Source organism: Trachurus trachurus, assembly GCF_905171665.1.
Source record: "Trachurus trachurus genome assembly, chromosome: 21".
Lineage (NCBI taxonomy): Eukaryota > Metazoa > Chordata > Actinopteri > Carangiformes > Carangidae > Trachurus > Trachurus trachurus.
Genome location: NC_139899.1, coordinates 29,909,914 through 29,927,698, shown reverse-complemented (window position 1 = coordinate 29,927,698; position 17,785 = coordinate 29,909,914). Strand labels below are relative to the sequence as shown.

Genomic DNA, 17,785 nt, shown 5'->3' with positions numbered 1-17,785 from the left:
CAGGCAGCAGAGCAGAGTTGTAAGTTACTCGGAGAAAATACTCGACTTGTCATGGCCTTACCGTTTCTACCCGGGAATTCACCCAACAAACACGTAAGTTTTCTATTTTTTAATTTTATTTCCCACAAATTCCCTTTACTTACATGACTTCACCGTCGGTTTATCTTGAAGTTAGAGCTCCTGCTGTTAGCTAACTGCTAACTGACTGTAGCATCCTAACGAGCTGTGCTACTACAGACAGTTTGAACTGACCGATATGTCCCTTTGATAAAGATAATAGTTAACCAGAGTTAACCTCGTAACCACCTTGTGTTAACGTTACAGCCACATGACAGTAGTTAAACCATAAAACAACCTGTAAGTTAATCAGTGGTTTGTCTGTAGTGGAGATAACGTTAACTCTGAGAGGTTCTTAGAAGTTTTTATGAGCTTCATAATACTGAAAGTAAATCAGCGTAAATGTGACTTAGTATAGTATTGTATTGTGTAATTCCACTTAGACTTTGCAGGTGTCCAGACTGCCACTAAATGGAGGCATTTCAGTGCAGTGTGAATGTTTCATCTACTTGCACATGTGCGACCAGTTACATTTGCTGTTTTTGTTTTGTTTTGTTTTTTAACACTCAAAAGAATCTGGAATCTGTCGTTACAGTTGGCAGGCCAAGGTGTATGAGGATTATGAATGAAAAGGAAATGTGAATATTTGCTTTGCAAGTCGATTTTCGCCCCCAAATTTTCTGTTTGTGCTCCTAAATTTTTATGCTAGGGGCCCACTGCATGTGCTCCCTGTAAACTGCACTGCTGTGCCTACTTGTTGCTTGGTTTAACTGTGTGTCTATTTTTATTGATTCTTTTAGGTTACCTTGTTTATTTATAATAATGATTATTATTAAAGGGTCAAGTTTTAAATGTTACTATATCCTGTTCCCTGCTGAATCCGAGTAATGTGTATATAACATTACTCAGGTTCAGCAGTAATGTTAGTCTAGGTTCTTCATGTTTTTATTAACATGAACACGGCCCAGTTATTTACATTTACACAGTCAGCAGTCATAATTTCAGATGAGGAAGCTAAACACCCACATTTAATTTTTTTTTCATTTATTAGTTTATTTCATAGGGACAGTGCACCACTAATCAACAGAGTTATCAACAAGGCTAGTTTTCGTCCGTTGTCCCTATAAATACCTTCCTTAAAAACTCAAGGCAGGACAAACAAAATAATGTTTTTTTTTTACTCCAAATATATAAAATCATCACAAATTTTGTTGTTAACAATGCTTGTTTGAGATGGTGAGTAATAAAGAGCAAGACTGCACAAAACAGCACAGCCATCTAACTTTAAATGCTGCTATATTACATTGTTGTGTGTTATGATGATCTTTACTCAGGTGAAATATAGAGCATCATACTCATCACAGTAAAGTTTTACAGATGTTTTCTCTCCTCTGTTCCACAGCTGGGGAAGGAGAGATTCCACAAGTCCCAACACTTTGACTATACCAATGGAGTGGCTGTGATGGTGGGATCTGAGAAGCCAGGCATTGGAGGAGAGCTTTTACCTGGCCAGAGGATGAAATCCAGATACTCCATCTACCCTAAAGGACAAGGCCATGATGTGCCCTTGTGGGTCGCCTTTGACAAACAGGTGACATGTCTTGATATGGATCAGTGGTTATAAAACACTGTCATCTGGAATGGACTGAGAAAACACTTTGTTTACGATGTGCTGTGCTGTGCAACATGTCCGACTGATTGAATTAGGTTGTATTTTACCAACCCTACCCTAACAGCTGATAACCCTAACCTAATATAGTTATAATCAATCAGACTTCATTTATAGAGCACTTTTCATACAAATGAAATGTAGCTCAAAGTGCTTTACACCATAAAAGCAGACAAAACAAAGCAAAAATAAAACCCAGAGTCACGCAACTACACACACACAAACTCATTTAGCTTGAAAGAAGGAAACTGAAGCGCTATCTTACTCTCAACAATTTGCCGTGAGGAAACACCAGAGACTGGATAAAAAACCAAATAAATAAAAGGAACTAAAAGTTAGCATAAGTGCAAGGACATGATAAAAATAACTAAAATTATACAATAAATGGGCCAAGACTAAAAAGACTAAAAAATAAAGGATAAATAAAAGGATAGGAAAATAGTCAAACCTAAAATCTAATCAAAAGCCAGGCTAAAAAGGTGTGTCTTAAGTTTGTTCTTAAAAATGTCCACATTCGTAGCTGCCCTCAGGTCTTCAGGATGGCTGAATGAACAGGGGACTTTGTTCATCCTCTCCCTCTTCTTCCCTCCAGGCGTTGTGTTTTGATGCCTACTTCCAGGAAGCTGTGCCTCAGGCTCGGGCTGAGACGTACAGAATCAGAAAGTGTCAGATCCACTTCTTCCCAGAGGACGACACCATACAGGTCGTAGAGCCAGAGTTCAAGAACAGCGGCATCCCTCAAGGTGAGACGGGGGATTCATCTGTTTGTGATAAAACAGGAAATGTTTTGTGAAAGCAAAAATGTTTTATTGTTCTTTCTCTTTTTCCTGCATTCAAGATTCCAGCTGACCAAAGTTAATAGATAGAGTAGAGAATCCACTTCACATCCACTGGACATGATAACTATTCTAATACCTGTCACCACTGCTGTGCTGATTTTCTTTGTGGCAGGAACATTCATCCGTCGGCAGCGCATCCACCTGCCTGCCCCAAACGATGGCCAGTTCTACAGCGTCCTCCATTTCAACATCAACCAACAGATGGTGCTGTACTCTCGCACGTTCACTCTGACCGACTGTGACTCCTTCACAAGGAACTTCCTCACAAAGCTCGGGGTGCGTCTGAACGAGCCCACAACTGTACCCGACGACCCCTACAGCAGCCTCCGGGAGCAGGTACACACAAACCCATGTCTTTGTCCTCTTTAGACGTCGTCACAGCAGAGTCAAGGGCACAGTAAGAAGAAAAATATTATAAATGATGATAATCACATCAGGAAGGAATGAGGAGTTGAGGAGAAAAACCTTTCACCTAAATCTTTCAGGTTCTTTTATAAAATCCAGTTTGATTGATTCATTATTTAGTCTGTTAACATCTACAATAATAGCATTTCATTCACTGTAACAAATCAAGTTGTTCTCAGATAGTTTGTTTATTTAATTCTGCTCATATTTTATCTATAATAAAAAAAAATGAATTGATAACATTAACAGATTCTCATTCTTGCACTTGGCCTTCTCTTGTCCAGGCCGACAAAAACATGAAGCCCCTCCGACCGTACGAGAGGCGCGACACGCTGAAGCAGTTCCTGGACTACGACAGGAAAGTCCTGCGCTTCTACTGCTTCTGGGAGGACGCGGAGAACCCATACGGCGACCCGCGGGAGCTCACGCTGCACTACTTCCTGGCTGATGACACCATAGAGATCCTGGAGGACATCCCCCCGAACTCCGGGAGAGACCACGTGTCCAAGTTCCTGCACCGCATCAAACTACCGAAGGTGAGGCGAGGCCAGGTCAGGGGGCTGTTTGTCACGGTGCCGTGGGCCGTGGGAGAGGAAAGAGAACCGAGGAATATTCATTTTCAAGGAGAGGAAGGAATAAAACACGGATCTGAAAGGTTCCGGAAATTCCTGAATATTTTTTCTGAAAAGTCAGAAAATGGGATGAATTCCTGAAAGGTTTATGGAGAGCATGAATTTTGCATTTGTGGATGGTTCTTCCAAACCTGGCGAGTCCCTCTCTCTTTCTGGTTGGATGACTTCTTTTAATCTTTCTCCCACCATCCCTCCCTTCAGCGAGACCTCATTCAGTCTGACAGGAGCGCTGCAGCATCCAGTCTCCCTCAAGCCTTTTGGCTTTCTCCTCCAGTTACTGACTGAAGTCTAATTCATCTTGAAAGACAGCCAGGCCTCAACCGTGTGTGTGTGTGTGTGTTTTCAGTCCAGTAATTTTGTTTGTTCTGATGCCTTTTATTAAATGTCAGCCCTAAAGGTTGACCGGGATCCACCGTCCAATGGGGAGAAACCACGTTCTTAATGACAGATCACGTCTTTGCTCTGCCTCTTTATTCTGTCAGCATCTCTCTCTCTCTTTCTCAATTCAGTTCAATTAAATCCTACTCAATCCTGTATGTTTTAATGCCACGGATGTCATTGTCAGCGGGTTCAGAGGAGTTTGAGATTAACCCTGCAGTGTCCTCTCTGTTTGGTCGGTATCTGACTCCGCTTTGTGTCTGACAGGAAGGAGATCCTCTGCCAGTTTATATTTGGAGCCAGATACCAATTAAGTTTGCTTTGATTTGTCCAGTGTTCCAGATAGGCATCTTTTCTTAATTAAATCATTCGGTTGTTTCTGATTAGCGGGCGGAGCGTTGGGCTGGTTTGTTATTCACCAGCTGACAGAAAAGAATCTTCCGGAGGTTCAGTTCTTGGGTTTTTAAATCTTCAGTTTGTCTTCAGGGCTTGAATTTGAGATGTAACCACAGTGTGTTTTGAATGTTGATAATCGGGTAACACCCTCTCTCCCTCTCCATCTCTCTCCCTCTCTCTATGATTGTTTGTTGTCTCTCTGCAGGATCTGGCGGCCCAGGTCAAGCAGCCCGGGCAGGTCACAGACCGCACGGTGCTCAATGTCTTCGCCTCCCAGACTCAAGGCAAACGCTACCTACTGGACAGCCTCAAAGTACGTCCTGTCTCAGCCACACACATGCTGCCGCCACAAGTGAAATATAAAAATCAACAGGGGTCAAAACGAGAGGGAGACAGTTGTGTAACCCAGAGGTTGTTGTTGTTGTACTGATGGGAAACCTAAGACAAGCTGCACTGGGGACACCCAGGTAATATTTATTTATAGTTTCAGTTTAGTTACCGGTAATATTAATTTCAATGCCACAGCATAATGTGTTAAAGTAGACAACAGTGTGTGTGTGTGTGATACAGCAGTTTGAGAGACCATACACCAAACCAGGAAACTATAAACGAGTGTTTTTTCTGAGTTTGGTGTGGAAGGAGTTGACGTGGCTGCACGGAGCTCTGACCTCACCCCCATGAACTGACTGTGAGCCAGACCTCAACAATGCAGCTGTTGGGGATGAATCAGATGAACTCCCTGCAACCAAGTTACCAAAACCTTTCCCAGAAGAGCAGAGGATCATACAGCAACAGAATAACACCCACAGTTTTCAAATAACTAGATAAACACTCACATATAATTATAATAATGATGATGATGAACTTAATTCATATAGCAGCGTGACAAAGTGATTCACCACAAGGATATGAAAACACAAATATAAAATAGAGCAGGCAAAGAGAATAAAGATTGAAAAGACAAAACACAAAGACCCCAAACCATAAGTAAACTACAACAAAATAGTAACACAAGGGATACATCAAGACCAAGAGAGAGCAATGTCAAAGTACAAGGTCACAACGATGCAGAGAAACTCAAACTGACAAGAATCAATACAAGAATAGGAGGAATAAAAATAGATTTAAAGAATATCCTCTTAGAAGTTGTTATAAAAAGCCTTTAAATGAAACTGTGGCTCAGTGCTGCTGAACCTGTGTCCAGAGTTGAGCTTCTACCTCAACACACAGAAATCAATCAGTCACACATTTGACCCCTCATGGATAATTATATACACAGCAAAACATACACAACCTCTCTGATTGTTCCCTCACTCTGTCACTCCTCCTCCTCCTCCTCCTCCTCCTCTTCCTCCCACAGACTGGAGCCGTCCAGGACCAGTTTTATAAAGACAGTGATCTGACTCTGGGAGCTGAGTTGAAAGTGTTTGGCAGGACAGTCCTCGTCTCAGACTGTGACGACTTCACCAGAGACTACTACCGCACCAAATACGGCATAGGTAACGTTACCAATACAATATAATATTACTGTCAAAGAAATGACTGATCAAAAAGCACGAACTGATTCACAGCAAAGTGATTTTAAAAAAAAAAGAATACCAGCAGCAGTTTGACATTTTATTTCGTCTCACTTCTGTATGCGTTTGCATCTTCAGGCATCTGTTGTTTACCCCTGTATTGTAATAAAGTGAACACTTGGGGGCAGTAAGAGCAAACACAAGCAAGAGCTCTCACACTCTAACAAGACTAATCTGAGACCGGTGGTCCAGGAGGATGATCAAGTGTTTGTTTTGAACTTTCATTCAAAATCATAGATACAGAATCAGGTTCATCACATTATCTGCTGTTTTCTCAAATTTTCAGTACAACGTTGTGCTTATAGCGAAACAACAACGGAAACAGAGACTGTAATATCAGAAAGATAAAACAAAATATAATAAAAAGATAAGATTCATTATAAAGAATGGATTCAAAATGTATATATGGGCTCCTCACTGCACGCACACCTTTAAATTAATATGTCTTTCTGAAGTCTCAGGGAGCAAGTTATTTGTTCCATTTGATATATTTCCTTTATTTTTTTAGTCCACATGTTGTATGTAGGAGGGTCGGCCTCGAACCGCCTTACTGTAAGACATTTTATTGCTGTTGTTCGTCGTATTTGTAAAAGATGTTTATTGGCTCTTCCTTCAATGCCTTTTGGTGATGGACCTAGTGGAGCCACCGTTGGGTCCATTGTTATATTTTCACTAAATACTTCATTAAAGGTCCAGTGTGTAATAATTGTCAAGGTTTTACCCCTATTTTACACACTGGACCTTTAAAGCAGAAGTAAGCGGAATATTTGTGTTAATATAAGTCTTAAATAGTTATATCTTCCGACAGCAATCACTTATATAGAGTGTTTGGTCTGAAACACGGGTCTGTCAGTCACTCTGCTCTGCTGTAAGCTGAGGAGAAAACTTTCCTACAACCTTTATCCAATTATGAGGAGAGAGAACGGCATAAAGGGGCGGTCCTCTCTGTGTGTGCAGCCAAAGGATGCGCGTGAATGTGGTGACGTAGGGACGAGGGCGGGGACTGCTAACTCCATCGGCTGACAAGAAGTTAGCCGAAACCACCGGATCGCTTACTTCTGCTTTTAAGTGTTTCGAAAAACACAATGTTTTCAGTTTCTGTCATAACCAAAATAAGAATGAAGGGTTTTAAACTAGAAATGACCTCAGCAATAGTTGTTTTTATTCTTTATAAAACTGGACTGAGCTCTGTCTGATATCCTGGTCCTCTCAGTCGAAGGGCATTTGACCTATTACTAAATACTCAGCCCCCCCCCCCAGTTAAAGACAGCGGGGGCCACGGGAGGCACATTGCTCCCCAGCAGCGGGAAACTCAAGCCGGTTCGTGGTCGTGTGCTCCACCCTGGGCCGGCCTCGGGGCTGCAGCATTAGTCACAGTGGGTGAAGCAGCGACGGGCCACTGTAATGGAGGGGGCTTTCTGGCTCTGGGCAGTCAGAGGTCAGCTCAGGGTGGGGGTGGGGGGGTCGGAGAGGAGGGGGGGGGGGTTACAGTGGGCTGCTGCTCTTCCTCCTGCACAGAAGGATTACCTGCTGCCCGCTGACGGCTCCAGCTCCGTCCCGCCGCCAGCTCTCTTTCCTCCTCTTGACTGTTTTGTCTCCTCCTTCCTCTCAGAGGACTTCACCCCGGCGCAGTACAAAGCCCCCGCGTCCCCCAGACCCCCCAGGGCCGTGCCCCCCTACAACGGCTTCGGCTCGGAGGAGGACTCGCTGAGCAACTGCAAGCGTCTGCTGCTCAAGCCTCCACAGAAAGACTTCCTGAAATTCATGGAGAAAGACAGGTTGGAGGAGTTGTAGTCACAGTTTCATCAAGTTACACACTGAAGTATTTGTGTCTGTGTGAGGGAGACCCCAACCCCGGTGTGTGTGTGTGTGTTGTGTGTCCCTGTGTGCGTCCCTCTAGATGTGGCCTAGAGAGCAACGTGCTGAATTTCCGAGCCAAGATGGTGACCACGGATCCGGTTGACAGAGGGAGGGTGTTCATCATCTCCTTCTTCCTCTGCGATGACTCCATCAGTGTGTTTGAACGGCCGCAGAAGAACTCAGGTAAAAAAAAAAGTAAAAAATAAAATAAAATAAAAAAAACCTTTGGATCAAAGCCGGCCCAACCAGAACCGCTCCCCGGACATGAGATACAGATCTATGACTCTCATGGTAAACGTTAGGTTTGTCAGATTCACTTCCCACGTCCAGAATCTTTTGAAATCAGATGAAAGAGATGACATTAGGTGCGTGGATCTACTTTTTCACGGATGAAGACGTTCCCATCAATGTAAATCAATATGTGGTAGGTTCAGGAAACCTCAGCGTTGGCTCCGAAACGAGATATCCAAACATTGGACTCGATGTAAAACACATTTAAAGTCAGTTTATATTGAAATGTGAGATTAATAATCTTGTCAAAAATATAAATGTTATATTATTTTCTGTGCAAATAAACAAATAACACACACACACACACAGTAGATAATAACTGGCTTTCATCTCCCTCTCCCTCGCTGTGCACCAGGTGTGCTCAGTGGTAAGTTCCTGGAGCGCGGCCGTGTGAGGAAGCCGGGCCAGGAGCTGTACAAGAGCGAGCTGTCCGAGTACTTTAAAGCCCAGGATCTACACGTGGGAGCTGCTCTCTGCCTCAACAAGACCAACTTCCAACTGGTGGATGCTGATGAATACACCCTCAACTACATGGAGAAACATGCTGAGGAGGTACGAAGGGATCTGAAGGTCCTTAACCTTCAAACTGTCACCTGTTGGCTGCGTATACTGCCATGTTATGTTTGTTTTCCTCTGGTAAAGAGTTTGTGTTTGTTGTTGTGTGATTGTCTGAAGTTTCCCAAATCCAACGTGGGAAACATCTTCAGTAAACTACGCTGCATCCCGGAGGAGAAACAGAGAGAGATCAGGAAGTTTCTGGCTCTCAGTGACCCCAGCCACACCGGCTTCATCCCCTATGAGTCTTTCAGGTACAGTAAAGCCACTGCTTCAACACACACTGAAGAAGAGTAGTCTGCACAGCTAGGGCAAGATCTTCAGTTTAAGTTCTTCTGATAAGACCTTTCTGGCTTCTGGATGTGATTCTTCCAAATCATACACAGCAGATCCAGAATATCTGACATGAGGTTAGAAATATGCGGCACACACAGTGAAGATCACCTGGTACAGGTTGTATCATCTGGAGTCTGTTTCAGAGATCTGAAGCTCCGCGAGAAACCTTAGTGCAGATGTGATAATAGGATAACCGTCTAAATATATATATATATATATGTTTTATTTGCTCAGGGTTCCCATTCATCCTGGAAAACTGGTGGACCAATTTTTACAGTCATGGAAAACGCATGAAAATGAGGGGAAAAAAAAGTTGAAAGAAGAGTTGTCCTGGAAAATTATTTATCACGACATCAGCTACCAGAGCGAGAGTTTGACTTTTTCAGACCCCGAAAAAGTTTTATTTTCCAAAGAAGTGCCTCGTGAGAAAACTAGAGACTTTGAGTTGATGAGTGTTTCTAGTATTGCCTGCCTCTACCTGCTGAGTGACAGGTAGAGGAGCAGCACAGAGCTGGAGTGGGCCTGGTTTAAAAACAAAGACAACATGTTTGCGTTATTCTATAATAAGCATGTAAAAAATTAAGTTAGAGCCACAGACTGCACATCTGAGAGAGGAATAAACATAGAAACAAACTGGTTAAATGTACAAAATAAGGTACAACTGTGGAAAAGAAGACTCTAAATCATGAATGGGATGGGGGATGTGTTAGTGTTTGGTGTGATAACATGTCTGTCAGACTGTAGCAGCTGGAAAATTATTTCAAGAAAAAGTGGTAACCCTGTCTCTGCATTCTTATTTTTTTATCCACCTGCGTTGATCATCATTTTAAAAAATGTTCTAAAAAGAGATTAAAAAGGAACGTATAATGGTATTTATCAACCAGAGTTCTGTTTGACTTTTTCAGACCCCGAAAATTATTATTTTCCAAAGAAGTGCCAAGTGAGAAAACTAGAGACTTTGAGTTGATGAGTGTTTCTAGTATTGCCTGCTGAGTGACACGTAGAGGAGCAGCACAGAGCTGTAATAGATTTGGTTTAAAAACAAAAACATGTTTGCGCCGTTATTCTATAATAAGCATGTACAAGATTACTTCATAGATAAGTCATAGCCACAAACTGCACATCTTTGGATCAGACTTCTGGGGCTGAGAGAGGAAGAAACATAGAAACAAACTGGTTGAATGTACAAAATAAGGTACAACTGTGGAAAAGAAGACTTCTCTAAATCATGAATGGGACGGGGCGGGGGATGTGTTAGTGTTTGGTGTGATAACATGTCTGTCAGACTGTAGCAGCTGAAAATGTCCTGGAGAATGATTTTAAGAAATGAGTGGGAACCCTGTTGCTGTATTCTTATTTATTTATTCACCTGCGTTGCCCATCATTTAAAAAAAACTCTACTAAAAAGAGATTAAAAAGCAACGTATAATGGTATACACCCAGGAAAATCAAGCGAAACAGTAGATAGATAGAGACTTAATACTTTTTCAACATACAAACAGTATCAGGTAATTACAACCCAATTCAAAGGAAAGTGAGAAAATAAATCAAAGAGATCTCCTCCACACTCTGACTCTGTGAGACGTGGTCATGTGATGTGTGTTGTGTTGTGTGTGTGTGTGTGTCACCACAGGGGTCTGCTGACGGGCCTGGGCTGCAGTCTGTCGGAGCACGAGGTTCTGGTTCTGGGCCGCAGCTTCTCGCGGCGGGAGCAGCCCGCCGAGGTGGACGCCGGCCTGATGCTGGCCGCCGCCCAGGACCTGCTCAAGAAGAAGCAGTTTGAAGACTTCCCTGACATGGCCAGGGCCTGCGTTTATCACGACCAACACAAGTGGGCAACACACACACACACACACACACACACACACACACACACACACACACACACACACATATACACACACACATACAGATGTTAGCCAAAGAGCAAATAGTGTTGTTGTTGCAGAACACACACACACACAGGCAGAAAGCGTCACAACAAGACATCAATCGTGCAGCCAGTGGCCCCATATCTCAGAGCAGCGATTAGTTCCAGCAGTGTGAGAGTGGAGCATTGGAACCAGATGAACCCTACAGACCTGGATGTACGGTGGCCTGGAGGTGCAAACCAACATTACTAAATCCAGAACACTTTTTTACAAAGCTTGAGACAAATTCACATTTTAGAAAACATTTTTACATATCATAAAACAAAATTACATCACCATAACACATTTACAAGTCCTGAAACAAATTTACATTTCAGAAAACAAATTAACAAGAAAAAAAAAACACTTTTACAAACACAGAGACAAAATTACAAGTCCCAAAACAATAACATCAACCGGAAAAGGAATGTACCAACTCTGGGGATGAACCGGAAGTGATAACGGGAGGAGTTCATGGCGACCCAAGATGGACAGTGATCGGTGCCGTCGCCAGCAATAGCGCCGGCAGTAGACGATGTGAATTTGCCGAATTCCCGTAGCCGATGCCGGTAATGACGGGGGACCGCCATCTCTGTGTTTGTAAAAGTGTTTTTTTTTTCTTGTTAAAGGGACAACGAGGAGTTTCTATTTGGTTATAAACAAGGTCTTGCGTTAATGTGGATGAATCTACGCTACCCACACTTGTTAATGGGTCCATTTTCCATAAATATATCGTTTTGTCTCTATCGTTATTTTGTTATTATTAGTGGTGGCGGAAATGCTGGGCGAGCCGACCAGGATTTCTTTACTTTCGGTTTCGTGGCGAGTCATGAGAATAACGCCGCCGTATCGCCGTTTATGGTCGGAACTACGACGGTATGTGATCGTCTTCCAACCTCTGACTTTAATTCTTGATGAATGAAAACATGAGTCTGTCTTGCGCCGGTCAAAGAATTTCACGGTGCAGAGGCTCATAAATGTAGTGTGAAAACGCTTTGCTTTTCCAAAACTCCTCGTTGTCCCTTTAATTCGTTTTCTGAAATGTAAATTTGTTTCAGGACTTGTAAATGTGTTATGGTAATGTAATTTTGTTTTATGATATGTAAAAATGTTTTCTAAAATGTAAATTTGTATCAGATTTTGTAATGTTGGTTTGCACCTCCAGGCCACCGTATGTATGGCATGTTGCTGTGCAGCCAGAGGACACACACACAGACACACACACACACTGCTGCTGTCTGTGTGTTCCCTTCTGTCTGTCTGTCTGCTCCTCTCCTTCATGTTACATAAAATCACATGTGGGATGCCTGTTCTCTGCATGTCGGGGCCGGTCCCTCCCGTCAGATGAAGACATTTTGGTAAACGGGTCGTCGCCCCCACCGCTGCCGGTGCCACAAGGTCAAGCTGACTTGGTCTGTTTATTATAGCCGTGTTGACACCCTCAGTTAGCGTCAGATTGCTCATCAACATCCCTGTAATGAAGGTGGCATGACAGGAATGAGCCTCTGAACCGTCTGGCATCGCTGTGGAAAACAACTGTGGCCTGAGACGACAAACATCCCTCTGTTTCACACGCACACATTGTCTTCACACAAATTCGATTCGAGGCGTTTTTTTTTTGTTTTTTTTCTGTAAATAATACAATAATGTTAAGAGTGGCAGCTTTTTCCTGCTATGCTAATTTCCAGCTCTTGTATTTTGATTCTGGAGCTGCTTTGCGTGATTCACAGATTCAAAAGAAAGTCCTGAACTGAACTGAGACCAGCAGTATTAGCTCGGGTTTCTTTACGAGGCCTCCTTAAGAAAAAACCCTCTTTCTTTCTGCTGTTTGGCTGAACTTCTGGATGCCACATTTTTATGCTTCTGCAGTATTGGATGCTGCACTTTGAGCACCGCGGTTATACGGCTGCATTTCTTAGGCCTTGGGGTTTTTTTTTTACTACTGCTCCACCAAGCAAATTGGTTCTAGGCACATTTAGAGCAACATGAGTTTCCTGTACGGAGGCAGCGTCACAAAAAACGTAAACTCTGGAAGCTGCTTCTCACGCCATCAGGCAGCACACACATTGTCTGTGAGGATCCTATCTCCTCTTGACATTTTGAAAGCAAATTTAAAGGGGAACTATGCAAGATTTCTACCTTAACTCAGCTCCCTTAGCTCCAGCTCCAGAGTCCTAGTTCTGGTTAAGTCAATGACTTGTAACTAGTTCCAGGGAGAATGGAGGCTCTCTGCCTTCCACCTAGCGTCTCTTGGCTGAAAACCAACCTTATAAGATCGCCGTAACCCGTAATCTCTTGTTTATGACAGATAAGACTACACAGATATACACATGGTAACATGGTAGATGATAAATAACGTTATCCACCGCTCCATGGATTGATTTCTCACCGGCTTCGCTGTTGGAAACAAATGCACATGGAGGAGAGGAGGGTTAGAGACACAGAGGAGGAGACACCAGACCTGGAGAGTTCATCTTTAAAATACATAACCGGTAATTCATACTGATTGGAAACAGCAACGTCTCAAATCCGTCTATTTAAGATCGAGTATCACAATCTAATCCAGAATATGAGTCATATGACGCAAACACCAAAGAATATTACAGAGGCATTTCTCTGTTCAGTAAATATTACACCCATTACCTTAGTCTCTGAGTCACAATCCTGCATATAAAACTTTTTTATACAGCATATGTCCCTTTTTGTTTATACACTTCTGAAAGAGCTGAAACTATGAATTAGAGAGGAAATGGTCTCCTGTCAGGAAACATCAGAGCTAACACGGCACCTTTGTTTATCTCAATACTGGAAAACATTAAACGCTCCTGCTACAACTCAACTGACTCTTTCAGGGAGAATGAGCCGTAGTTTGACTGATGATTGTATAAAGAGGTCCAAGAACTCTCTGATGCCTGAGCCTCCGTCTCTCGTACATTTATATTATCATTTCAAACGGGCCACATGTAATACAGATATGTGACTTTGTTACGTGACAGAAAACAAAGAAAAGCACAACAACAATAAGCTGCTTCACCCATAAACAGAGAACAGCTCATGCTGCTCAGGGCATACAGTATATTCTCCTTCATCTGACGTGTCCAAGTTTTGACTAATGATGAGAAACCTGCTCAGTGTTTATACAAACATCCTGAGGTATGGATTATTTTCACTTTAGACTGGATTCTGGCCTCCGAGGAGCTCTAACTCAAAGCTCTAACTCAAAACGCTAAAGTTTTTCTGATGTCGGTCCAGACTCACAGCGCCACGACTGGAGCTTTGTGGCTTTTTAAAAACACTCTTTAACGTTTTTCTACCTGTGTCTCCAGAGTCGGCCGTCTCTCCACCACAGAGCTGCGGACCATCTGTAGAGCTTTCCGACTCCCTCTGCCCGAGGACCTGCTCGGAGGTCTGCTCGCCAAGTAAGAAACCCACTGATCACCGTACTGTTTATCAGAAAATGTTTTTTTTTTTTTTTTGAATGATTTGTTTTCACTTGATTGTAAAGTCTGGCTCAGGTTCTTTTGGCATCGTTATAAAAATATGTTGAACCAGTATTTGGACGAAGTAGAGCAGATCAGATCAGATCCACATCCATCACACGGGAGCACGTACCTGTTTCTGATTGAAATGTGTGTCTGCTGCAGGTTTGCAGATGGAGAGCAGATTGACTACCACGCCTTCCTGGCTGGCATCGACTGGGTGGAGCACCCCGCCCCCCCGGCCCTGGTCGAGGACGTCTTAAAGGTGGGAGACGAGTCATTTATTATTTTATACAACTCCCCAACTTTGTTCTTTTAGAGGAGACTGACTCAGGGAAAGTACAGTCAGTGCATTCGCAGTGCAGTGTGTGTATGTGTGTGTGTGTGTGTGAGTGTGCACAGATTTTTAAATAGTTGTAATTGAAAATCAATCCACATTTCACCCCCCTCCCCCCCACCACCACCACCTGTGATGACTCAGTGGAGGAACGAGCCAAAAGCAGAACGAAGTGTGTGGGAAGGAATGGTCAAACAGGCACGACGACAATTTATTGTGCACAGGAAATGACTTAGGAGAGGAGGAACACACACACACACACACACACACACACACACACACACACACACACACACACACACACACACACACACACACACCGATTCGGTCCACTAGCCCCCCCCCCTCTGTTGTCGTGCCACGGTGTGTATCTCAGCTGCTCACCTGGTTCTGCTTAGATTTGGCTGCAGTGAAGCATGTTAAATCAGCATTACATAGAAAAAGATACAAACGCAAGAGGGAAGAACAAAGGAGCCACTTCCTTCCTGTTTGACCACCTCTGTGTGTGCGTGTATGTGTGTGTGTGTGTGTACATGTCTATTATTATTCTGTGGTTGTGTTGACAAATTCTCATTATTGTGGCGACATTTTGGGTCCTTACGACTTCAAAGGGACGTTTGATGTGTTTGATTTGGTTTCATGGTTCAGGTTAGACCCAGGTCAGGATTCAACATTAGTTTGTTATGGTTAGTTAGTGTAATAATTATAATATTAGACTTTATTTATATTATATACTGTACATAATGTGCTTTACAGACATAAAGCACCAATTAAAAAGCTTGTGGTGGATCAGAAGTAAGTCTGAATCATGGGAAAATGACAACATACACAACATTAACACTGAGGGGTCTGTTAAACATGACCATGCTTGGTATCTTTCTTTTCAGCATCTATAATAAGATCTGGTAGTTATTTCCGATCCACGTCAGACGTCTCTGGTATATTCATCAGCTGATTCGACCACTTTTTCCCAACTATATGGGAAAAAAATGCAAATGTTGTTGCGCTATCAAATTAAAACTATCATATATTATCTCCAGTTTCACGTGGTCAATCAAAGTCAGATAAAAACTGGGAGAGAGTTTCAGAATCACACTTTTGACTGAAGTTGACGGCAGCGCTCCAGGTGACCGACCAAGTGTCTTTTTTACGGTGTTTTGAAGACGTCATATGATCTGATGACGCAGGTGTGATCATTAGTGTCTTAAAAGTCTAAAATTTGAAAATCAAACTTTTAGGCCTTAAAAAGTTTTATTGTTTTTAAATTTGTGTTTAAGTCTTAAATCATTTAGACAGGTCTTAATTTTCTCATGCCCATGTAACGCTACCTGTTTAATAAAATGCTCCAGCGTCACTTCATTGTGCTCAATATATTTACAACTACAAACGAGCCCAACACGCAACTTACAGTATATCCTGCAGCCAGTTTACTTTGCAAGTAATTTTGTGAAATTTCATTCATGATGGTCTTAAAAACCCTGGATCATAGACCCCCAGAGGGTTAATTAAAGATATGCTGAGTCCTGTCTGAGGTAGAGAAGTAGAGAAGTAGAGGAGTAGAGATGTAGACGCTCCACAGCAAAAGGTCCAGTCACCTTTAGTCCCCGGGCCGAGACCTGGGATTAACCAGCTGGTCGGGGTTAAGGGAGAGTGTTATGTCAGTGAAATGTCCTCACAACTGTAGAAAGACCGACACGTGTGTGTGTGTGTGTGTGTGTGTGAGAGTGTGTTTACTTACTTCAGTCTCCATTTTCCTCTGTCAGTTTCCAGCTGTTTCTCGTCTGAGCCCAAACTAGTCACTCAGTCTTTACTTTCTCCCTCCTCCCCTCCTTACAAATCTCAAAGGTGACCCCCCTCCCTCCCTTCTCTTCCTCCCTCCTCCTCCTCCTCCTCCTCCTCCTCCTCCTCCTCCTCCTCCTCCTCTTCTTCCTCCTCTTCCTCCTCCTCCTCCTCTGAGCTTTATGCATCTTTGAAGGTGTCACGTATTGTGTCTGATGGTGAGAGAACAACAAGCAGCGTCACGTCCACCGACCCCGACGGACCGACTCGTTCCGAGAAGAAGTCTGGGTCGAGTTGCCAAATTTCTCATTGCCTCCATTATTTTCTCTCTCTCCGTCTCTCCCTCTCTCTCTCTCTCTCTCTTCATTATATTTAACAATCTTGGGACCAGTTCCTGCTTCCTGCTTTCAAGAAATGGCTAAATTACATTTGGCCTCCAGTGTTGAAAAGAAGTTCTTTTGTTTTCCGTGTGAGGTTTAATCAGACTAATGGAGGTTAAAGGCAAGCCATCATTTCTGAAACTTTAAACAAGCCCGTGGTGTTTACCCGGCACATCAAGAGAAGTAGACTGGTGCAGAGTAAACACAGCAGAGTAACACAGAGGTTTGAATATTAAAAAAGAGCAAAGTAAAGCAGCAAAACAAAGACTGATGTTGTGCGGCGGTGACTTTGTGTTTTTTCTGTCGTTTTCCAGTTTGTCGTCAACGTGCGCCTGGACGCCGGCGAGGCTGCGGTGAAAAACGTCAACTACTCTGCTCTGCTGGAGGAAGTCTTCAGCTTTCCCCCCGACCACGGCGACCCAACAACCGCCGCCGCCTCGACGTAGACGCACGGTGGGAGGTTGAACCCACACTGCAAACACTGCTCGTTCCCTTTCAATTAAAGAACACGACACATCCATCAGCAGAACCTCCACGTGTGTGTGTGTGTGTGTGTTTTCGTGATGTGTGTGTGACGTGTGAAAACTAAAACGCATGTGAATGATTAGGGAAGTTTGTTTTCTTGCGTATGAATAATTTGGCAGCGACAGCGATTGTCGGCGAAAGCACGAGAACACAGATGCTTTTTAGATGTGGAGCTGCTTGTGTGTGTTTACACGAGTTGGTGGGAAATCCTTTCGGAGACAGCAGGCAGCAAAGCAGAACCACATTGTCTCAGGTCCGGCCGGCCTCAGAGAGCTCACACAGTCTCACACACTCACTCACACACTCACACGTAATGATCACAGGGCACATCGCACCATGGACGATGATGAACGAGATGTGAGTCGTCCTTGGTTTTATAT

At 43.2% G+C, this 17,785-nt stretch overlaps 1 protein-coding gene across 1 annotated transcript; it reads left to right on the top strand.

Annotated features, from left to right (window-relative positions):
• Window positions 1–51: 51 nt before the first annotated feature.
• efhc2 (EF-hand domain (C-terminal) containing 2) lies at window positions 52–17,326 on the top strand (the record flags this gene model as incomplete). Its single annotated transcript, XM_083996054.1, has 15 exons — window positions 52–93; window positions 1,460–1,648; window positions 2,319–2,469; window positions 2,678–2,901; window positions 3,255–3,506; window positions 4,582–4,689; window positions 5,737–5,875; window positions 7,566–7,731; window positions 7,854–7,996; window positions 8,460–8,656; window positions 8,780–8,913; window positions 10,629–10,826; window positions 14,232–14,324; window positions 14,550–14,649; window positions 17,195–17,326. 15 exons carry the CDS (start codon window positions 52–54, stop codon window positions 17,324–17,326), a joined length of 2,268 nt encoding a protein of 755 aa, XP_083852180.1.
• Window positions 17,327–17,785: the final 459 nt, after the last annotated feature.